Source organism: Columba livia, chromosome 19 (genome assembly GCF_036013475.1).
Source record: "Columba livia isolate bColLiv1 breed racing homer chromosome 19, bColLiv1.pat.W.v2, whole genome shotgun sequence".
NCBI lineage: Eukaryota > Metazoa > Chordata > Aves > Columbiformes > Columbidae > Columba > Columba livia.
In genome coordinates this window covers 5,823,416-5,847,065 of record NC_088620.1, presented here as the reverse complement: position 1 = coordinate 5,847,065, position 23,650 = coordinate 5,823,416, and the positions used below count along the sequence as shown (strand labels likewise).

At 47.4% G+C, this 23,650-nt stretch overlaps 1 protein-coding gene and 1 long non-coding RNA gene across 22 annotated transcripts in view; one reads left to right on the top strand and one right to left on the bottom strand.

The window, feature by feature from the left end:
* Positions 1 to 609: 609 nt before the first annotated feature.
* DNM1 (dynamin 1) overlaps positions 610 to 23,650 on the bottom strand; it is a 62,392-nt gene continuing 39,351 nt past the window's right edge. For 4 of the 21 annotated variants that reach the window (XM_065035887.1, XM_065035893.1, XM_065035889.1 and 1 more), the window contains 7 exons: positions 14,266 to 14,375; positions 13,557 to 13,668; positions 12,342 to 12,353; positions 10,976 to 11,146; positions 10,564 to 10,805; positions 9,969 to 10,187; positions 610 to 2,621 (listed from right to left, as the gene is read on the bottom strand). In XM_065035887.1, coding sequence (XP_064891959.1) covers positions 2,549 to 2,621; positions 9,969 to 10,187; positions 10,564 to 10,805; positions 10,976 to 11,146; positions 12,342 to 12,353; positions 13,557 to 13,668; positions 14,266 to 14,375 — 939 coding nt within the window. In that variant the 3' untranslated portion in view covers positions 610 to 2,548. Of the gene's footprint in view, positions 2,622 to 6,717; positions 6,755 to 8,162; positions 8,321 to 9,968; positions 10,188 to 10,563; positions 10,806 to 10,975; positions 11,147 to 12,341; positions 12,354 to 13,556; positions 13,669 to 14,265; positions 14,376 to 23,650 lie in introns of all 21 variants that reach the window. The other 17 variants (XM_065035897.1, XM_065035901.1, XM_065035892.1 and 14 more) reach the window with 14 other exon arrangements.
* On the top strand, positions 18,421 to 20,539 carry LOC110355588 (uncharacterized). The gene is made up of 2 exons (XR_002408362.2): positions 18,421 to 18,715; positions 18,975 to 20,539. It is a non-coding gene; the product is annotated as an uncharacterized LOC110355588 (long non-coding RNA).

Sequence of the window (23,650 nt, the reverse complement as noted above, 5' to 3'; positions counted from 1 at the left end):
TAAGTCAGGAAGCCCGGTGCTCCTGGTCTCTCCCTGCACAGGGGCTGAAGGAATCAGTTGCAATCATTGGGACAACAGCGTGAAATTCAGGAATTACAAATAAATGTGGTTGTCACTGTGAGGAGTGACCATGGTCCATAACCCACCACACTGTTTTGGCACAGAAACAGTAGGAACAGGTTTACCCCGTTTATATTGGGGCAGAAATCCCACTTCAGCCTAAAAGCAACTTCCAAGTAGGAGCTGGCCACGTGTTAGACTGCGCTTCAGCCACTGCTTGACAGAGAAACCACAATTCAGCCACTGCTCGTGTGTTCCACCAACACCTGGGCAAAAATACCTGTTAAGAACCAAGCAATTCTGTGTGCAAAACTCCCACCTTCGCTGTGTTGTCACTGAAGTGCCTCCGTGCATTTTCCTTGCAATGGAGGGAGTTAAACTTGCACATCCCACAAGCTGTTTGGTTCTGCTGCAGCTGCCCATGCACATCTGCTCCACCTTCCCTACCAGGGACAGCACCTGCTTGCATGAACAGCTTTTTAAGCCCTACAGGATGAAAAGATTAGGTTATAAATTAAACACAGCTTGAAAATCACCCAGAGAAAGAGCAAGAGAAAGAGATGGTTTTATTCTAGCCATGGAGGCCTTCATTATACAGAAATGATAGTTTATTTCATCCAATAAACAAGAGTGACAGGTAGATCACAAACTGCATCACAGCTACTACCAGCACTGAGACAGTTCACCCACAGGGCCGGGGTAATACAACAACCCAACTGCACACCGCAGAGAATTTAACAACCAGCTCAAGAACTCAGCATCAGGATTTGGTTAATTTTTTGGATGTGTGTGTGTATATATATGTATATATATATTTTTTCCCTACTTAAGTATTTCCTAAAATCCACATGGAAGCACAAATGGCTTTAAACACCTGGACATATAGATTTTTTTTTCATCTTATATATATATATATTTATAGATATTTATAACAGTAACGATATGTTTCTCATTACTACAATATACTCATTTAAGCAGCCGGGAAGAAAGAAAAAACAACCAAACAGTTTCACTACAGTCACATCCGATACGTGTGTGTCACAAAGTACAAACAAAACAAGCCATGTGTGACATTCGAGTGAGACCATTCCGGGACAGAACAGCTAAGAGGCAGGCAAAGAGTCTCAGAGGGAGCAGCCTACATGTCAAATGGTGGTTTTGGGCTCTCGGGGCGGGAGGGACTGGCCTTACCCGGCCGGCTGGAGTTTAAAGACAAGAAAAACAGAGGAAAAAGGAAAAGGGGAAAGGGAAAGAAAAGGGGGAGAAGCGGTAAAAGAATTGTTAAAATACAGAAAGGAAAAATTACACTTGCATCAGAACAATAGAGGATCTGCGACCAAAATTAAGAGCAATAGCACTGAAATAACTTAAATGTGAATGAGGGCCGGTTGAAAGCCCGCAACACAGGTGGCTCATTTAGCTCTGGTAGAGACATGACATCTGAGATGCATAGGGTTGATATATTTTTAATTCTCAAGTCTTTTTCTTTTAATACATGTAGCATGAAAAGTAAAACCCAAACCTTAAGAAGATGATATGCGATCAACAACGGTTACAAGTTTCCCCAAACACGTACCATTCACATGCAAGAAGAAAAGGCTACGGAAGAAGTCACCACAGTACCCAAAAAACACGGAAAGATGTGCTTATTCAAAGCAGAAAGATTTTGTTCAACAAAAACATCACGCAGCAAACTCCCTGAAAACATTTGGTTGTCCATTTGCAAGGGGGGAGCAGCATCTCTATTCCCCACTCCCTGCTGGGTTCAGGTAAGTCAGCCGAAAGCTGAGGATGCAGGACAAGGGCTGGCAGGAGCCAGTGTGTCCCCAACGTGTCCCCAATGTGTCCCCAGCTCTTTCGGGAGGTCCGTGCGCCCCCTGCACGGAGTGTGCGCTACCTCAGACTTCACTCTGTGCCGATCCATCGGGTTCCCCCCTTCTCCACCTCCCTGCCTCACGTTGATATAAGGTTGATTGCACTGTTCCCAACATGATATTTTTTTGCACCTTAGTCAAAACTAATACACAGGACACTGAATCTGTTCCTAACGGTGTTTTTGAGAGTATTTTTCTTCTAAGTCACGCTTTTGTCGTCTTAACTATGAGAAAAGAAAATAGCTACAGATCAGTCCTAGGTGCTACAGCTAACAGACGCAGGCAGGACACTTATCCAGGCTAGACCAGGTGGGATAACTGGACGGACAGACGCCACTCGGACTTAGGGACGTCCCTGCGGCTGGTCTCTCCGAGGAGCCTGTGTACTCCAGGGATCCGTGCCACTGAATGAAGGCTACTCTACGCTCACAAAGCAATACGGGACGCACGAGTGAAGACGAAGAGCTCGATCACTAGGCTAGTGCTTTACGACACAGCAGGGAGGGGTGGCGGGAGACGTGGGATGGATGAGCAGTGACTGTGGCTGCGGGAGGGAGGGAGGGATGGGACGCCGCCAGCACGGCACTCGTCGCCAGCTGTTCTACAGCCTCGAGTTATAAATCTAAGAGGGACGGTTCAGCCGGTCGGATTATGGTAGGTCGAGTAGGTGAGGCGGGGCCCCTTCTGCTGTGAAAAAGCAGAAAACAAACAGAAAAACAAAAACAAGAGAACACACACTGTGGTTAGCACAGCAATCGCAGTCACAATCACACATGCTTCTCCACCTCGCCTGAGCCAGCAAGAGAATAAAAACTTGAGGCACAAACTACCAGAGCACAACTCCGCAAAGAATTACAGGCTGACGCGGCCTGGCGCCGGCCTTTCTGCACAGCGCGGGGCAGCAGCGCAGCGACCCGCTGCAGGGCCGGTTCTGCTCTCCCGTTGAAATTTGGAAGCGCAGGGATTTATTGCCAGCAAGCACACTGGCTCTGGAGCGAGAGTTGAGAAGCATGGACACAGTGAGCTCCTGGTTGAAGCACATGACAGTCACACAGCATGGATGGGCCCTGGGACGCGCTGCTGGCGGGGGTTTGGGGAGCACCACCTTCTCCTGCCCTCGAGGCCACCGCAGGCCTGGGGTTCCTCAGTCCAACACACAATTCTGACCTCTGCTGTCAGGGGCAAGCTTGCTGCTTTCAGTTCTCCAGTTCTGGTGCTCAACAAATGCAGTTTCTATTCCAATAAAGTCAACTTTGGCCATTGCTGCTCCATTCTGTTTAAAGCTCCTTCCCTGAGACTTTGTCCAGGTAAGTGGGCAGCAACTTAAGTGTTTGTCCTCTGCATGGATTAAGTGTTTCAGGATGATCATTCCTGACTGGGGAAAAACAAAACCCCAGAGAAGACAAGACAGCACCACTGCTGTCTCAACTCCTTACTTGTAAGATCACTTCAGACTCAGGCTACAGGCTCTAAGATGTCCACAAATAAAATGTTCTTTAATTCAGTGATTCCGATCTATGTTTTCCTTTCAAAGCACGCTCCCTGCAGTGTCTGCAACCTAAACAGCATCATCACTGTGTATCGTTATGATAACTACATTGTTCCGTACCAAGCCAGAGTGCAGTCCAAGCTGCCTGAAATGCAAAGAGCAAACCCAACAGCATGCAGACCAACTAGAGAGGAAGCATTTGCATTGATCATATGGAATCAGGTGTCACAGAACTAATGCCTGAGCAATTCTGCATAGACAAGCTTTAATTTAGATTACAGAGAATCAACTGACTGCCAGAAACAAAGGCCCTACCCTAACGCAGAGGGGAGGAAGGGTAGAGGACAATACTTGCACCAGTACAGTCTTCCGAATAGAGAAGTCCTGTTTCGTGCTGACTGCAGGTCTATAATCATGCTGGTACCAGAGCAGAGATACTCCCATAAATCAGGGCAAGCTCCCTCATCTCAGCAAAGGAGCCACGTTAACTCTACAGTCCTGGTTGCTGGGCCTCCACAGAATCTATTGCTTCATATCTATTAAGCCCCAGATCTCATAACAATTACAACCACTTGCTTCTTGCCTTGGGAAATGACACATAAAAAAGCTTCAGATGTGAGAACATTTCCCAAGTGTTACTTCCTTGACTGAAAATGTCAATGGGAACTACAAGACCCCACTGTCAGCACACCAGTCAAGTTGCTGCTCCTGTACAGCAAATAATGATGGGATTGAGCTAACCGGGAAATTACACCACCTTGGATGCTGAAATACCACCATCTCCCAGAAGCAACACTTGCAATGAGATGCTACAGATGAAGAATCTGTGATCCTGAGCTTCATGACATGTGGGATCTGTGCATTATCTCTAAAGGGTGCTCATGGTGTAAGTACAGCCAGAACAACTATTCCATGGCTCCTGCTGTCATTGGAGCAGTAATAGCACTTCAATTAAAACCTTATAAGATATCACCTTAACCTTTAGTGAGATGCTGCTGCACTGTCATGTGTGTTAGAAGGCATTTTGTTGAGGAGCCTTTTGCATTTCAGGAGTTCGGACAGGTTGTCCTAACAGCCTCACTGGATTTACACAAAAGGATGGTTGAAGTCACTAGACAATGTAATGTGTTCTGGCAAGAGATGCCACTTGACCCTGCCAGAATAAACAGGGCTGAAAGCACAAATCATCTTCAGGTAGATGGGTTTCTTTTTTGTAATGTACTATGAGTGACTTATGCAGACACTTATTTCTCTTGACACTCAGGAACATTTCAGGGGTAGGGGCTGTCACTTTTAAAGTTACAGGTGTTGTCTCTGCTCAGGGTTTCTGGAGGCACCTGCAGAAGTGGCTGACAACTATTTCCCAGCACAGAAGGGGACACAGAAGTCTCTCAGGCAACATTTACCCCCAAGATGCTGCTTCAGTCTGTCTCTCTGCCTTGCAAGTTGAGCCCTTTCACATCACTGAGAAGACACTTCCCTCTGTCAGGACAAGGAACAAAGTTGTGTCCAGTACTTGGGCAGTAAGACCCGAGTCCTGGCGGGAGCCAAGGAAACCAGTTGCAGTGACTCATGGCTTTGGAGCCTTTTGATCCACACGCAGACAACACTGAGCTAGTCACATCTTGAAAGCTGTGGGGTAACAGTTCTGCTGATAATGACCTAACAGAGGTGGTAAAACATTACATTTATTCCCTTGGGCTGCAAAAGGTTTTAGGTGGGATTTTTTGGGTTATCTGTCTTTTTTGGTGGTGTTTTGGTTTTTAATTTTTATTTCCTTGGTGCTCTTTATGCCAGGTTAAAATGTCCCGTAACAGCGAGTCCCAGAAAGAGGTACAGACAACAGCAAGCCTGTTTCCTGAGCTTGGTCACCAAGATGCACATTCCTAGGGCTGTCAGGGACGTCCGCAGCGGGCAGAGTGTTGGAGGAAACCGCTGATGGCTCCAACAGCTCTGCAGGGTGTCAGGGAGGAGGGCTGAGGGATGACATCCTCAAAGATGTCAATCACTGCACAATCACCGCATTGGTTTGACGGGATGTGGCACCTCTCCCTGCAGCTACATGCAGGGGTAACAGACCATCTGGTGCGAGATGGGGCTCCCTGTGAACCCCCAGCCCTGGAACAGGGGTTTGAGCTTCTGCTGATCCTATTAAGAAAGGACTTTAGCACACACTCCCCCTCAAGTTCTCTCTGCCACAACCAGCAGCAAGGGAATCTAAAGGAGCTCTCAGTCAGACCCTTTGTTTCAATGCACAATATCTACAGAGAGAGGGAGAATGGCCCCAAAACCCCACACCTGCTCTGTTCTGCCCTCTCTACCCATATGTCAACAAGGGCTGGAGGTCCCCAGAAAAAAGAATTTGGGGAATTTGGTAGATCTCTCTCTTTACACCCCCACTCTCAGCATTACAGGACAAGGAAGAGTTGCTGGGCCAGCACTGTTCACATGAGTCCTCCCCAGCACCTGCTACACCACTGAGCATGTACAACAATACAAAATGCAGGGACAGATAGGAAAGGGAAACAGGCAGGAGCTCAGGTCAGTGTTTAGGGGGATATAGGGATCACTAAACCCTTCCTCAAACAGGGCAGAAGGCAGAGGAGAGAGGGCAGTTTGAACAGAGGCATAAGAGTCACCTAGAAGGTAAAAGGGTCAAGTGGAGAACAAGCAAAGGGAGTTTGCTTCTAACCCTGATGATGGGACACAAGGATAAACAGGGAACATTCAATGTCAGAGTTACCCTGCACTCAGACATGGAAGTCCTGCTACTAACAACCCAAACTCCTCCTGCCTTCCATGAGCACTGGGACACAGTGAGGATGGGACACTTCTCCAGCCAGACATTGGAATATAAGGAGTCTGAACTAACAGCTCCCCAAGTCTCTACCTTGATCCTAGCAGAGCTGACAAACCAAATCAGAGTCCATGCAGCTGATCTCCCAGTCAGTATGGATAATAAGCCAAATGAAAGACTGTTTAGACCTTGATGCCAGAGCTCATTTCCCCCATCCCACCTCCTCTACTGGAAGCAGAGAAAGGGTCCTCCAGTAACCTTAGGTCAGGTACTGAGGCTTTCCCCGCTCCTGCAGCTCAAGCAGCTGCTCTGTCTCTGATCAGCCAGTTTTTCTGTTCAAGACTCCTTCCTTTATGAGATCCTGGCAGAAGTGGTTCATTGGACAAGGGACTCCACTACTAACACAAGAACTAGGCAGCAGAGGTGAGCTGCAGAGCAAAGTGATGGAGGATGGGGACACAATGACTCATGCATTGCAGGGAGAGTGCAAAACGTACCGTGGCTGCCAGTCCTCAGGGGTCACTGATAGTGATTCTGAAAGACAACACGAGATCAACATGGCAGTTCAGACAGTTCAAGGCAGAGGCCACACAGACTGTCGGGAAGGTGGAACAGACACACACACACTTGCACAGACACACATTTGCATGTTCCCCTCCAGAACACAGCACAAGGAGTGTGCGCCGCTGGGCAGGGCTGCACTCCAGCGGGCAGGACTCCGCACACGCAATCACGGCCTCATCTTTGCACACATCAGAACCCCAGGTGCACACACAGCTGTATCAAAAGCCATTTTTATGTGTTTACATACCTGCTGGCCATTGCTCACCCACCCACACATCCAGGCTGACATTCACACCCGCTCAACCAGCGCTATATCTGTCTCAGCACCACCAGCTGGGCACAGGGGGTCTGACTTGTCTCTCACTCAGTATTCCTATCTTCTGACCATACTAAGTGCTGGAGTTGAAGCAAACAGGCCCAGGAAAGAGGGAGATAACACACAGTCCTGACCACTACCCAAAAAGAAAAGCAACAGGTGAAACATTCTGAAGGCCACAAATCATGAGACAAGCTACTGTGACCTCTTGAATAATTCAAGTCAAAGCTGTATGAAGTTATGTTTACAGTGATGCTGATCACCTGCATCTTTTTCCTGATATGTACCAAATGGAAAAACCCATTCATGCCTTGAACAGGTTTGTGAGGTTTTTTCCCAATGGTTAAGTCACCCTCACTTAAGCTTTCTTATTTCTCTTTTGATATTGCCTGAGTAGTTTCACCTACCGTTTCTATCAAACTATTTTAAACTGAAGAGCCTAAATACCTGGATAAGAACCTTCAGAGTTTTCTTTCCCAGAGCAAATCCTCCTGCATAGCTCCAAGAGGCATATAGTCTGAGTGCAGTCCTTTGGCACACAGAATAGGACCTTATACTATTTGTAACCTTCAGCTCCCAAAGGTATATATTTGGCAATACAGACTTCCATAGTAGACTGAATAAATGCCAAGTAGAGGCAGGATGATAAGTCTCATATCAATTGTACTTAACTATATGCAGGAAAACCTCCCTGCATAAGAAAATGGACCATGTGGTGTTCATACGTGAAAGCATGTGTCTGTACAATTATGTTTATGAGAAAGAAGTGGAGCAATACTTGTCTGAGTTCATCATCCATAAAACACAAACTGGATGCACAAACATACCAAACTCATACATGGGTATCAGTGTGTGTACACACACAACATACACCCAGCCATCACCACACATTTCCAGTTCACTATGTAACACCAACTCCTATAGCAAAGCCCACTCATGCCATACACAAGAGCTTTGTTCCTCTCTCTCTCGCACACACACACACACACAAATAGTGTAGCCTGGTTAGCAAGGGAAAAGATGCGTATTAAAAAAGCAACAATGGAGATGGCATTCGTTCACCCATGGCAGAAGGACGCGAGTCCAAGTGCTAGCAGGGAACATTCTTATTCTATATACAGGAGAGGAAGAGAGGGAGTCCCTTGTCATTGGAAATTCTCCATTCATCAGTGAACTCAAATGACAAGCTGGTGTCAGGATCCAGAGGAGTCTATGAACAACTGGAAGAATCAGAGAGGGGGGGATCAGAGAATGAGCATCATTTCACAGCTTCTGGAATTACATTCTCAACTCCAGATCAGGGCAGTCTGTAGCATGCAATCCAACCTACCATCTCTCCCTTCCAAAGCCAGGGATCGCTCAATTAAGTATGAAACACTTCCTTCCTCTGCCCCAGTGCTGTTCCCTACCTTCCCCTAAACCCTTCTACCTCATGCAAAAGGCAGAAAAAGCCATTACAATAGGCTATGATGGATTTCTTCAAAAAAGGCCAATTTATTTCAGCCCATTTGGGGAATCCTATCATGATCAGGTATATAGAATATTTTTCATGAGTGAAGAAATGAAACTGAGTGAAAGAAGATGGAGACAAAGAAGTATACTAAAAACAAAACCACAAAGTAACAGTATATGGAAAAGCAGGTTCACAACAAGAAGCAAGAGCCAAACTACACAGTAAAAGCATGCTGACATCCATGGGTGCCACCAGCAGGACTGCGGTCCCTGGGGCAACACTGAAGCATGTGTGGACAAGTTACTGTGGGAGCTGCATCAAGGTGGACAGGGAGGACTGGGGCAGAGGCACCAAGAAAGTAAAAGCATTTGCACACACCAGAGTCAGAAAGTGGTCTATAATCTCTTTGGACTCATCCATCTCTGGGCTGGATACAGAGAAAATTTCCCCTCCAAACGGGCAGCACCAAGTATGAGCTGGGGCACTGACCGAACTGCCTCCATGTACCATCACCACCCAGTGACTGGCTGGGTGCTTCACAGAACATGGCAAAGCTTCAGACACGTGCCACCAGCAGCCACTGGAGCGGGGCTATTTTCCACGAGGGAAGTGTTCCCTCTGGCACATCACTGGGGAGTCCCTGGTTATGGTCATTCTTTACAATTACCTTCTCCTCCTCACAGGGAAACCAAGTACCAAACATAGGAGGCTGTCTGCAAGCAGCAACACTTAAGTCCTGTTCAGGAACATGCGCTCTGCTGCACAGGGGATAATACCTTATTACTGGTTTGAAGTGTTTGAAGTGACTGAACAGGAAAAGAATTAAGTTTCTTAACAGGAAAGCAAAGCTGTGTGATTTGAACCCTCTAGACTGGAAAGTGTTCAAGTTTATTACAGAAGCAACAAAAATGCCTCAGAAAAATCCATTTCCCTGCCAGTGACACTGCAATATTCTCCAAGCCAAAGAGCATCTGAACAGCTCAGATGAAGGTCTGTCCAACTCACCTTCAACTCTGGGCCAGGATAAAAGGGGCAACTTCAGACTCTGGGGAGCTCTACACAGAGGGGAACTGTCACTCCAGTCCTGTGATTTTTCTGGTGACCACCTCCTACTTGTGAGTGGAGGCATTGGTATGATTGCTTTATTAAAGCCCTCAGGTCCACTTCCCCATCCTTTGCACAGGGGTTTGTGCAGAGAAGCAGCTGCCCCTCCATCCCCAAGAGCTGCCTTGGCACCACTTCATCTGTACAACAAAATCTCAGCGGACAACTATGCTCCTGCCTATTGTCCCAGTTCAAATACCCAAAGACCGTATCCACACCATGCACTCCATTCTTCTACGGCCCAGGCAGGCTAAGTGCTACTCAAAAATTGGACATATCCCACCTGCATGGAGCAGCATCTGAGGACTTACCTGGGGACACCAGGAGGAGCACGATTAGGCCGAGAAGGAACCTGAGGGGGTGGCCCGAAGGGATCAGGAGAGGCACCTGGCCTGGAGGGCACAGGGGGCGCACCACCCAGCGTGGACCCACCAGCAGGAGGTGGCCCAGGAGCTGGGCCTCGAGACCCAGGTCTGGTGGGCGGAACAGCGGGAGCTCTCCTCTGCGGCGTGGGGCTGGATGTGGGAGACCTGGCAAACAAACAGAGAAATTCAACTGCAACGACAGGCCTGGGATCCCTGTGTCACCATCATGTCCCCTTCAGTGTTCCACAACACTTTACACACCACTCTTTGGCTTTGAATGGCCACACCAGGCTTCAGGTTGCCTTCAAAGCTACTTCAGGCTGCAGCTAACCTAAGGGTTTAGAAGCCACTACATCCTCTGTAAAGCCCTACTGACTTTCAAAGCCTCCCAACACAGAGACCCAGAACTCTTCGTCCACAGGGAGAAGAGGGGCAGAGGAGGACTCCCTGTCTCAGGAGGAGGCCCCAGCTCCTCCACTCCTTCTGCCACTCAAGAGGCATCAGGCAGGTCTGCGGGGCTCTGCCCCTGAGCCTCTGGTACCTGCGTCCAGACGGTACGCTCTGCACCTGCAGCCAAGAGTCGTCCACCGGTGGGGGCATGGGGGTGCTGATGGTGCTGGTGTTGATGTCCCCAATGATGTTGAGGGCCTCCTTCAGGGCATGGTACATGCGCAGCATTTCGTCACGTCGCTGGGCCTGCTCTGCCGATTCCTCCATCAGCGTGTTTTGGTCACCACAGGAGTACAGGTTTGCCAGTAGCTCCGAATGGATAAAGTCCTTGGTCTGTAAAGGAGCACAAAGGAATCAGTTTCCACCACCTTCCCCAAAACACTGCATCCTGTCCCATCGCTTCCTCCCTCTCTCCAAGCTGCCTTCAGTTTTTCTTCATTCCTTCTCTCCCTATTTTCCCCCTTCTGTCTCCCCACCTCCACTGACCCCAGTGTGATAAGTACATTGTTTATCATGAGGTGCATGATTGTCTTCGGCATGAGGTCTCTGATGGTTTTGTTGACAATTGCCATGTAGGAATCCACCAGGTTCCTGATCGTTTCCACTTGTCTCTCCAGCTGAGGGTCCATGGAGTGCATGAAACTGTCTGATCCATTCTCCTCTGCTTCACTGGCCTGCAGACAAAAGGAGAAACAGACTGGTTATTCAAACACTAAATTAGCTTTTCATGAGACAACAAGAAAAGAACAGAATATGCAGGAAGCACATGCAATAAGACTTATTTAAACTTGCATTTTGAGCTCAGATTATCAATGCACAGCTCAGCTTATACTGACTGTGCAGTACAGAAGTACAGACTTCTCCAGCTCAGATCAGGAGCTTTAACAGCAAAGCCACTCTTGTAGTAGAAAGTTATTACACAAAGGTCAAAGGCCTGACCAACATTCACAGGTTATGGCTCTAGTGAATAGACAAAGCTGTATTTTAGTGTTTCTAGCTTCCTGAAAGGCCCTTCATCTGAGCTGGTTTCTACACCCAGACTCAGTTTAGACCCGAGAATCACTCACCATAAATTAAGTCTTCCAGACTCTCCTACACACTGCATCTTTATCCTCATTACACAAATGAGGAAGCAGATACAGGTGAAATAACTGCTCACGTCATCCAGATCACAAATGGAATAACCTAGAAAACCTTCCTGATCACTTCAACTGCAAACCCTGCATTGTAAGTCATAATTATCTTCTCATTCACACCAAGCAGATTAATATCTTCCTGTCCGCCTGAAATGCATTGTTTAGCTTTCTGTAATGTAAAACCTGGACTGTGCTGCTTGACAGCAAGCAATCAGCAAGGCTCACCCATTGCAGATCCATTTCAAAGCCACAAAGCACGAAAGGCTGCTGTATTTCTCAAAACTTATTAAAAAAACCCAAACAACCACCTTGATTTTTAGGAAGAAAACCCTTTCTTTTAAACCATCCCAGCCTGAAGGATTTGCAGCAGTGTAGGAAATCACTTCTTGTTCATTTGAGCTTTTCCTGGGAAGACCTTACATAACAAAGGAATGCCAAGGTCTCCCTGAGGAACAAAGTAAAGGAAGTGGACATCACATGGGAAAACTTAAAAAAATTAGGGTAAAAATAACCCAAAAATAAGTTTGCACCAAGATTCAGAAATCATACAAAAAGAAGGAATAAAAAGAAAAAAGACAAACTCAAAGTAAGAACAGAAACAAACAGCAGCAATCCAACAGGAGGAACAAAGAGGAGAAGCAAACGCCTCTCAGGAAACTGTGACAAAAGGTAAAAACAAGAAAACTATGCGGTGAGAGCCCCGGGGGCAACACGGGCAGAGGGTCAGACTTACTTTGTCCTTGTCCTGGCAGGCCAGTTTGAGCACATGTGGAAAAAATCAAAACAAAAAGGGACAAAAAATAAGACTTAGTTTGTCTCAGAATTTAGAGAAGGTCCCACAATAGCACTGAACAAAAGACCAATCCCACTAAAAATACATAAATACCCAAATTATCCTGGAAGAGGAGCACGTGAATTGTTTAGCTAAACTGAAAACCAAAATGGGATGATCTGCAAAGGAAATAATTTTGTTAGCAACAAGGGGCTACTCACTTACCTACAGTGGCTACTTGTTACTTGTTACACAGGGTTTTGGGGCAGTCAGCCTAGCAGTCTGTTTCTATGTCAAACCTCTCCATTTGCACACCAATAGGCGGCACGGGTTCTTTAACAGTATTTAAGGTGCCCAGTCTGGTTCAAAGCCAATCTGAAGTCACGTCACTGTTAATGTCCAGTCCCTAATCATCTTTTTTTTAAATATCAGTTTGTCAGGAAATGCCTTAAATCAAAGCCCCACAATCTTCAAGTGTAACAGGAAATATGAATGCAAGTCTATTAGAAGCAACAAATGCAAACAGATAAGCAATTATCACTTTTCTAATGGGAAAGTATTTATAGAAGCTTCCTCTCCCAGAGGAACAGAAAGGCTTTGAACAGGAACACCACAATTCTCTAGAACATCCTTTTAAAGCAGAGCATAACGCTGACAGCAAGTGTTGCCAGGCATGGCTAAAGGAAGAGATAAGAGGTCTTGCTAAAGTAGCATATTAAGGTACCTACCAAGCTAAAGAACAATTCAGAGAACATCCCTTCCTAACTGGGCAGGGGAAAGAAAGGGACAACAACTACAAATAAGCCAGGAAACTCATAACAAGGCTGTACAGTAAGTGTTACTGCAATGGCACCATTCCTTTTCTCAGCAGACATGTACCACTTCATAGTTGGGTAGTTAACTCTCCTTACACTGGGAATTTAATGCCCACAGAACGAGAAGGGTTTACCAAGGCAGTCTTTGCCTGCTTTATTTCCCCTCTGAAGCTGCCAGTTACTTTATCCCAAGCTTCCTTAAAGGAAGCATCAGAACATAACAAGAACTTTAAATTTTCATCCCTTGGCTCAGGAAAGAGACAAAAACCTTCAGAGTTAACTTTAACATAAGAGGATGCAGCTATCATCTTAAGATACACACTGTGCTCCTTCTCCTCCCATCAGTCTGGCTGTAACTTACCCCAACACGCTCCGGGTAGACTCCTGCACGAAGGAAGGAAGCCTTCCAGCTATCCACCTCCTCCTGGGTCTCGCAGGCCAGCTCCAGCTGCCGGTAGTCCTTGTACACATTCCTGAGAGGAAGATGAACAGTTTATTCTTCCCTGTTGCAAAGCAGAGGTTTGCCCATATTTGACAAAGATATCAGTGACCAGGGAATCTTCCAGTCATTTTAAGAGAGAGACAGTCCCTTGCTAGAACCCTCAGGATGACCCTGAAGAAAGGACATGGATTTTTTTTTTTAATGAGCAAGTTTGATTGCCCCCAAATCAATTGTGTTCCAACGGCAACTGAAAGAGATTCCCTTTTCAATTCTGCTCGCTGCTGGACCGCTCCAGCCAACCTGGGTCCACAACCTCCTATAGCTTTTCCTCATCACTAAGAACAATGACTATAAATACACAGTACAGCCAGACCCAGGTAACCACACCAGGGCTGAAGGCTGAGGTCACGCTGCAGGCCATGCACTGCTGAAGAGAAAGCAGCACACACCTCTAAGGCTTAAAAGTCTGACTTAATTCCTTCCAAAAGTCCCCATCTCCTCCTTAAAGGATACACACCTCTTTCCTGAACAGCTATCCCACCATACACATCTCTACTATTTCCTATAAAATATTACATAAATCCTGTCCCTAGCTTCAACAGCCTGGCCTGTTGAAATGCGGGCATACCTCTGTTCAGTGTTGAAGAGAGCAAAGATGTGCTTGCTGGACATGAACCCCTTCTCAACATCTCGCAGTTTCAGGTTATCCACGGGTAACATGTACTTCTTCTCCTTCTCCTGAAAAGGGGATCAGTAACAAGTCACTCACTGCTCCAACAAAGCAGCTTGACGGAACCTGTCAGCAATACAGCCCCCTCATCACCAGGGAGGCATTCTCAACTCCGGTCCTCCAGTCCCTTAAATCTGTGAGAAAAGGGAAATTCTAGAAAGAAGACTTTGTCCTTCCCGTCTTTGCGATACCCATTCCAGCTGGGTACTATACCCCAACATAACAAGAGAGGGAGCCATCACACTGGTCTCCAAAAGGCAGAATGCAGCTATCCAAGACTGAAACAAACAGAATATGCATGTGTGACTGTCCCCTTGTGAGCATCTCCTGTATCTGTAGACTTTTCTTGGCCAGAAAACCAACAAAACATGACTGCTCTTGGGAGAAACTATAAAAAACAAGGATGGTCAGTGAGCAGAGATCCTGAGAGTGAGCGAGAAAAGAAGAGCAGGGCACAGCAGGAGGTGACAAAGCTGCTGAGCGCAAATACCCAGAGGATGGCAAGTCCAGCCTAACATACTCTAAGTTTCAGCTAAATTGACTTGAGCTTGATAAGGATACCAGATGCTTGACAGTTCAGACATATCCCAAAGATCAAACTACACTAAGTCATCTCTAAATGTATGCAACAAGAACACCCCAGAAGAGATCACTGTGTCTCAGAGACACCAGGCTAGGAAAGCAGGAGAGCCCATTCAAGCAAATTTCCCTGGATTTTTTAATATCGTTGATCAGTCTAGAGGTGGGCAAAGCATTTTTGCAGTGGGACATCTGCCAGCCAGGAACTGATCTGAGTCACACAGACCACTCCAGGTTCTATAAGTCAAACGGTTTCCAGCTTCCTATTACTTTGGGCTATTATTATGCTGGTTTAGGTTGAACTAGTGACCTAGAAGTGAAGTACATCAACTGCTACATCCCCAGGCAACACAATCCCCACTGCAGCCTCACTTAACTGAACTCCCTGCACCCACCCCACAGAGTTTCTGTGTTAGTAAGAAAAAAACCTGATGTTAAAGCTGTGTAGGCAATATCATTGTGCATTAGAAACACATCATTCCATAGAAATTTAGCAACAGAGTCATTCTTCAGGAAAAAAAGTCAAAAGGTAAGGGAATCCCATGTTCTACGTATCGAAACACACGCTCTTTGCCAGAGTTTCAACTTCCATCCCTTCCAGGCTCTTGCATAAATGCTGCCACATGATCAAGACAACACTATCTCTGCACGCTGATCTTTCCATGCACCAGAGGAAAGATTGTCTGTCTGCCACCATAAAATGTAAGTTGGAGGACTGAAGAACAAAGCAACCAGGACAGTGGCACAAGGCAAGAAAACCCCCGAATGCTGCAGGGCCCCTGCACTCTCCATCTCCCCACAGCTCCCCCTCCGGGTCCCCCACTTCAGTCTTTCCAGCTTCTCAGTTTTCAACCCAGCCTGTTTTATATCAACACTCTGACTTCATTTCCTGAATGCAGAGACAGGAAAGCGTGGAACGAGCTGCCAAGGGCTGAGCCTCTCAAAACTTTGGCTGAGCCCTCTACCCATATGTTAGCAATCTGGCGGTATGTGCTGAGGCTGAACAGCATCCTGGCCAAGAGGGGAAAAGGGCTTCTCCCTCTCTAGCTTTCCAGACTTGGAGGGAGGGGAAAAAAAAGAAAAGCCACCACACATCAAAATGGGAAAGTAGTTTGTGAAATACTATATTCAAAGCCCTTAGTCTCATCCCAAGAGGCTTATGTTGCTCATATCTCCCCTTGGCTATAAGAAAAAAATAAATCAGACAAAACACTCAGCAGCAAAGTATATATTACGTAAAACATGCACATTGGCTGCGAGTTAATCTGTAGAGCCATGAGGCCAAGAAGAGGCAGCGAAGTGGCAGAAGCACTTAGACTGGCTGCACCGAGCAGAACACGGATGCTCAGTGTCAGCCAGAAAACACAGACACAGGGCTCACTACCCTGAACCAGGGCTGCTGCTCCCAACGGGAGTCACGCTGCTCGCACGGAGAGCTGCTGAAAGAGCGGACGGCGAGCTCCTTGCACAGGCAGGATGAGTGCCAGAGGATTACTCCCCCGCCCCCAGCACAGTGCAGATACAGCCATATGGCTCTGTACTTTGCATCTACCAAACAAAGAAAATACACATGGCCACGAAGGAGACCGGGATCCACTTGCTGTTCCAATTGCAGTGTGTGAAGCACAATAGCCACAGGAAAAACGGGATGCTGCAGCTGCAGTCTGATGTTGCAACATCCTCATTGTGGGTACACACCTCCTTATGGCGGCTGGATTCTAGAGGTGGGTTTGGCCAGAGACAGCAATGGTTTGCACTATCATCTGATTTATTAGTTGCTACCCTGTAGGTAATAACCTACAAGAAGTTCACCAAATTCAGCAGGCAGCAATCCAGCCTGACTCAAATGTCCTCCCTTCTACTGGACTGACTCGACAGCAAGTGAAATTCTCCTGCTCTTGGATCCATGTGAAATGAAGCTGACAGATGCATGTGTGGGCTCCCTAAGGTTGGAAGTTGGCACTCACAGTAAAAGAAAGTACTTGGCAGAATTATTAGGTCTCAGTTTGCATTTGGAGCACAAATAAACTAATTAAAGGTTTCCCTGTAGCTGTTATGACATACACCTCATTTTGCAAAGAGAGAAGGGTCTGGATATGGGAGAAAGAACATGGCCATTGTTTTAATTGGTGGTCATGTGAAATTAGGAGAAATTCATCTTGCTTAAGCCTCTTAATCTCTTTTCCTTCTTGTAAGATGTAAATCACTACGGGTAAACAAACCTGCCCCAGAGATGACTGGAGTTTGTCAAATAATGTGTGTTAAACACATGCACAGCATTTGGGGAACTTCACTAATAAATCTCTACTCAAATGGTAAAACATTAACATAGTAATTGATAATAAATGCACTGTATAAATACATGCACACTAGAAGATTATTAGTAAGAAATCTCTGAAGAATGGTCTGCAAGTCAGTGAGCATTTTAAGTTGAACCCCCCCCCAACAAGACATTACTAACTGCTTTTTGCTTCTTGTCTTCAGAGAAAATGCACATTAGAAGAGCGGAATGTTTGAGCTGTCATCCTTCCAGCCACCCCACAACATACATGCACCTCAAGACCATCTTTCCAAGACACAGCCCACCTGTATCACTTAACTTACACCCTCAGAGCATAATTTACTGGACACTGTGATCACCACTCCAAGCTGCAAAGCAGCTATAACGGCTTGTTTACATCAGAAAGCTGCATTGGTTTAACTTAAACAACACACCCTAAGATTTTAAGCTGATTTAGTTCAAAAGCTCTGCAGACACTAGGCCTGGACTCAAGTGATTAATCACAACCACTACTGTTGGCTTAGTAAGCACAGCAATGGTAATCAACTCACCTGCACTTAAGTTTTTATTTACATCAGCTGAAATGATGTGCACATTTAAAGATGCAACTAAGTGCAACCCTAGCAAGCCATCAGGGGGTGTATGAAAAGGCACAGGCAGAAACTGAGTAGCTTAAGAGAGGCTATAGCACCCAAAACTCTACTGTTGTGACCTCTCTAAGGTTACAGCAACGTCACAGAATGTTAGGGATTGGAAGGGACCTCGAAATATCTACTCCAATCCCAATGCCTTTGCAAAGGACAAGCAGGTATTTCTTCTACACCCATCCTTGTGCTAGGGCAGGGATGAACCGTCCCCAGGTGTTTGACTTGCTTTGATGAAGTGTGACACACGTGCAAAGTGTTGCACACATGTGGGAAAAGGAGAGGGCTGGTTACCCTTCCCCAGTGCACGGTTAGAGCCAAAGTGGGAGTTCTGGGTGTTCATAATTTTGGCCACAAATCTTAACCCTCCAGCAGCATGCACACAGGAGAAGGGGATCCTGGAGGGGAGACATGCAGGGTACATAAAGCTCTCTTTATCCCTGCAGCACCAGGGGGAGAAGGAGCAAACCACGCGGGTGAGGGCTAACATCTGGAATCGTTACATGGGAGCCAAGCACCGCAGAAAGCAACAGCATTCCTCAAGTTTCCTCGCGGGGTAGGGAACCTTCCTTTCCCCCCTCACAACCCCATCCGTCAGCCGATTTGCTTCCTGCCAACCTCCGGCCTTCCCAGCAGCCAGCAAGCTCCTCCCTCGAGTCTAGTTAAGCTTTCCACTGCCACGTCAATTGAGGCAGAAGGACAGAAGGGAAGCAAGAAGGGAGGGAGCAAAAACCAGAAGAGGGAGGGAGGCTCAGCAATGCCAGGCGTAGTGGGGGGAGAGAAAGAGGGGACACGGACTGCTCCTGCAGTAGCCGGAGGTGAGCTGCAAAGGCAACTGGCCAAGGTGGGTCAAAAGACTCTTCTCAGGATTCAGAAGCAAAGGCTGGTCCTGTTTGAGCTTTGCTCCAGACCTCAGGCAAAGGGCTGATCTACAGGACAGGAGATGAGGGTGCATGGGGCCTGGGAATCCTCCCACACAGCTCCACAGGGGAGAAAAGGAGTTGAATGAAGCAACAAGTTCTGCACACCTGGGTGACAGCCAAAACTTCACAGCATTTCCTCCTCAAACAGCACTGATTTTTTTCTTTTCTCTTTCTAAAAAGGTGCAGCATAGCCCAGGTGGAAGCCAGGTACCAGCCTGACACCAGCACTGGACGAGGAAGGAGGTCGGCAGCTTGCTCCAAATTGGAAACATGCAGAGAGCAGCATTTCTTCTTTTCAGCTGCCAGAAAAGGATGTTTTTTCAATCAGGACTTGGACTTTCTTTCACCCCATCTCTGCCCCCAAAACCCCATCCCAAAAGCAGGGAGGGGAGAGGACTGATGAGCTGCTGATAGCCGGAGAGCAGACTGCAGAGGCTCCACTCCGTCTGCCCAGTGTTCAGACTACCTGTTCAGGACTACGAGATTGTACAGTAGTCTGCACATTGGTTAGGCTGTGCTGGGATACACCACACACTGCCAGTGCTGCACGGGGACAGCAGAGGGACACGCTTGGAGAGGGTGGGCTGCAGGGAGAGCCGCAAGGTTCCCTCATCCCTCAGCCTGGGAGGACAGAACCCTTCGGAGCCATGCTTGATGTTCATCTTCACCTGCATGTTCACCAGCCTGCTCACAACCCTCTTATTCTTCCTCCCTCTCTCTCATCCCCCTTCTTATTTCTTTCAGCTTCATCCACTTGTCCCAGGGGTAGCTGTGTTCAGCGTGGCTTGTGTTTCACATGCTAAACTTTGCCATAAAATGCAGAGATAGACACAAGGGCCTGGCAGAGTTACAACTGCACTGCGCTTTGCTACCTGAGAAGGCAGGATTGAGCATAGGAAGGTGCCTGGAAAAAGGGGATTTCACATTGTTCATCATTAATATAAAGAAAAACCCACAAAGGATTGAAAGTTGGAGGTTTGGATGCTCTGGAAGTTGTGTTTGCTTTGATGTTTGTCTGGAAGAGAAAGAAGAGAAACAGTGAGTGAAAGTATAAATGAGGACTGATTAAGTTATCCATGAGAAAACATGTGAAAAAAGATGGGTGGATGAATGAAAGAGCTCCAGAGAGGATGCAAAGAGAAGGAACATGCTCCAGAGAGCACCTGAGAGCAGTGTGAAAGGAAGAAGGACCTCAGAGCAGACCAGTCCCTACAGTCTTTAAACAAGCTGGATGCTAAAGCCTGGCTGCAGCTGGACCCACCGCAGCAAGCCGAGCACTCACGGGTGTTAGAGAAAAGACAAGGATTTCTACCAGCTAAGCTGGGCCTCAAGGACACAGACTGCTGGGGGGCGGTGCAGGGAGAGCAGAGGGGAGGGCATGTTTGTGCAGTGGGGGAATAATCTTGGTATTGATCAATATGTTTATTTTTAAACTAGAATTGGGTACAAGACATTGACAGGTACGGAATAAGCAGCTATCTAATGACTGTCAGTAAGGTCACATCTTCCCCAGGACAGAATAGTTTTGTACTTCAAAAAAAGAGAAGGCATGAAGACAGGGAAAGAGCTCAAGGACAACTGATGCAGCAGGAATCAATATGATGCACAAAGTACCCCCCACACACCTGAGAGTACCTAAAACACTGTGCCCACCCCTCCTGTACATACACAGGACTCAAACACTCTGCCATTGCATGCAACACATGAATGCTTTCAAACAAATAAAACCATATTCTTCTCATGTAGTCACCTGTCCTCACAAGCCCCAAATTTCTAGTACATGATTTACCTGAGTAAGGACAGAAGGGCCCATCTGTATTGTACATTCACACAAATTCCCAAAGGAAACAGCAGATATATCCATCCACCCAGCTGTGCAAACACTGGCGCACAGTCACTCCAGCAGGAACAGCCACCCTTGCAGGGCAGAGCGCGGGGTCCCCTCCAGCAGCCACTGAGCTTTACCACTAGGAACCAAGAGCATGTTGCTTGTTGCATCTTGCCTACAAGGTCCCCATCACCAGCAGCTCTAGCCCAGCTCACAAACCCTTTTTCCAAGAGGCAGGAAAGCCCTGCAGAGAAGGTGTATTTCAGAAGGGATTCAGGCAGGACTATTCAAATCAAGTTCTTGTATCATGTCCATCATGGTGCTTGCTGAGCAGCCAGTGTGCTGTGGTGCTGCTGGGGACACTGTGGCCTCCCTGAGCATGGAAATCTTGCCTTATATTTCCAGCAGGCTCCTCCCCAGCTCTCCCCTGCAGCAATCCCACAGGGTTCAGGAGGTGCAGGTACCTCAGGGGGGGTCTCCAGGTCTTGGGAGGCCAGCTTTCTGGGGGGCCACTCTGCATGGGGCCAGGGTTGGACTCATTGAAAGGAGAGAGGAAGAAAAACAGAGTCCAGGAGCACACACACATGCTCTTGGCAGCAAGGCAGAGTGGGGAGCCAATTTCCACCCCCGCCTGGCCTGCGCTTTCCTTCCCCTCCCATTCCCCAGCACACTCCTTCAAGCCCCTCCAGAACACCAACAGCCATATATCCCTGCTAACATGTACTGCTGGGCCCTTTAAGACATTAAGTTTCAGTTCCTTTCTTCAGAGGCAAAGGAAAAACAAGCCAGCACTGCGGAAAGACTGGTATTTCACTAATGGGGTCCAGATGTCTTCATTCCGCAGACTCTGGGTCCTGGCTTGCAGAAGAGGGCAGGGAGAGGCTGTGCCCCCTCTCTTCCCAGCTCCAGAGGTGCAAGCTCAGCCTTCACCCTCACCTCCTCACCCTGCTCCTTCCCCCACCATCACCCACAGCTCTGCGACCAGCACTTCACGCACAGACGGATCCAGCTCTCTCCCAGTTCCCTCTGGAAAGCTGCCAGAGCACAGGGGAACTGGGACAAGAGAGCCCACAGGAGCGCAGGGTGGAGCAGACAAAGCCTCCCGTTCCTCCCAGAGCTTAAGCGAAGAAAGATTCTGGTGCACAGCCTTTAAAAACACATGAGAACATTTCAGGAGCTGTAGAGGACACAAGTCCTGAATTGGTGCAGAAGGAGAGTTCCGAGATAGACACGCAAAGATAACCGTGTCTGACAGAGGACCACGCGCTGCAGACAGCTCTTTGGGATGGAGCCAGCTCTGCGCAGGACTGGGGTTTGGGATGGGAATCCCCATGCTCAAGGCTCTTCAAGATGCCCCTCAAATGCACCAGCTTTTAGCCTGACTCAACTACAGAGTCCAGGTGGACATTGGTTCCTTTCTCCCTTACAAAAGCCAGTGATCAAGGGGTTGAACTTGGGAACGGATCAAATAGAAACGTGCTTCCCTTTCCCCCCTGCTCCCACTCTGCTGAGGACAAAGGCTCCTTTCTCAGAGGCAGCTCAGACCCCATCGGCACTGGTTCTGCATTTAAGGGATGGGGGCTGGCAGGGAACTGTTTTCATTAGGCAGCTCTACCTCTCACTATGCAGAAGGGAAACAGCACAGACCTCCAGTTTCTATTGACCCCCAAGGCTGCCCTCCCTCAGGAGGGAAGGGAGGTCCAGTCCCCATCCCAGGCAACTGGAACTTTATCAACAGTTTACACATCCCCACTGCAGCCCGCCCTCCCTCCCACTCCCCAGGGAAGAACAGGGAGTTCTAATCATCTCTGTAATACAGATGTAGCAGCTGGCTTTGATTAAACTACCTGATGTTTATAACCACTCGACCTGAGTATGCAACCTAAAGTAAAGCCTCCCCAAGCAACTCTGAATGCAAAGGGCAGGGGTCTTAGAGCAGAGACACACTGATGTAGCGAAAGACATTTCAGTGCCTGGTTCTTTAATTAGGAAATTGCTGCCTGCTCATCCATAGCAGCACAGCAGCAGTCTCCATGCAGAAAGTGATATTTAGAGGCTGATTCATCACCGTATTTGTCATCATTTCCACCTGCCGAGAAATGAAACAGGCCCACTGACACGAACTAGACAAGAAGCCGGGCCTAACTGCAGCTCCCAGGCACATGATTGTGTGCCTCAGAACACCTGGGGGACACAAACCACAGCTACAGGCAGAACAGTCTCTTTATTTGCAATCAAACCCCGATAAACTCAGGATGCATGACTACACCACGTCAGGCATTTTTCATCCCCCAGCACACTGAGTGGGGTTAACGGTTTCAATCATGTCCTCACCAGAACCATCCAGCTATTCTCTTTCCAAATTAATCAGAAAAGACAATTATCTACCTTTGTCTTGCACAGGCAGCAACACGCTGTTGACAATAACTTCAGCTGGAACAATTCTGTCCGCGCTTATATCATTCCCCACTGAAGCAGAAAGACACCACAGTACACTGCCAGAATTCCTAATGTTCAAGATTTTCAAGCAGTTCTCCAGAGTAGGTCCATGTTCCTATCAGTGATATTCCACACATCACTGCACTTTTGATCAGCAGTACTCTAACCACTCACTCACAATTCAAATAATTTTAAAAATAATGTGTTAACTGGCATGTTCTATATAGAAACATTAAAAAAAAACAAACCAAGCATTCTTGCTTCCCAGGTTTAACAATTGAGTAAATTACTTAATCTCTTCAGGATTCAAAGTCAGAAGGAACCAGCACATGACCTGCAGTTTCAGGTCCACAGCTCCTGTTGCCATACGCAGAAATGAGAGCATGTTTTTCTTGTGACCAAGGGAGATGCACAAAACCTCTGCCATTCTCCTTCAGGAAACTTATTGTGGATGCCCCACAAATACTGAAAAGTCCAAATCTTGCAACTAGTCTATCACACCCCTGATCACAGGTGCCACGGCAAAACAAGTGAAGGTCAAATTCATTCCAAGTGCCTGTCAACTTTCTGCTGAGCCAGGGCTTCAAAC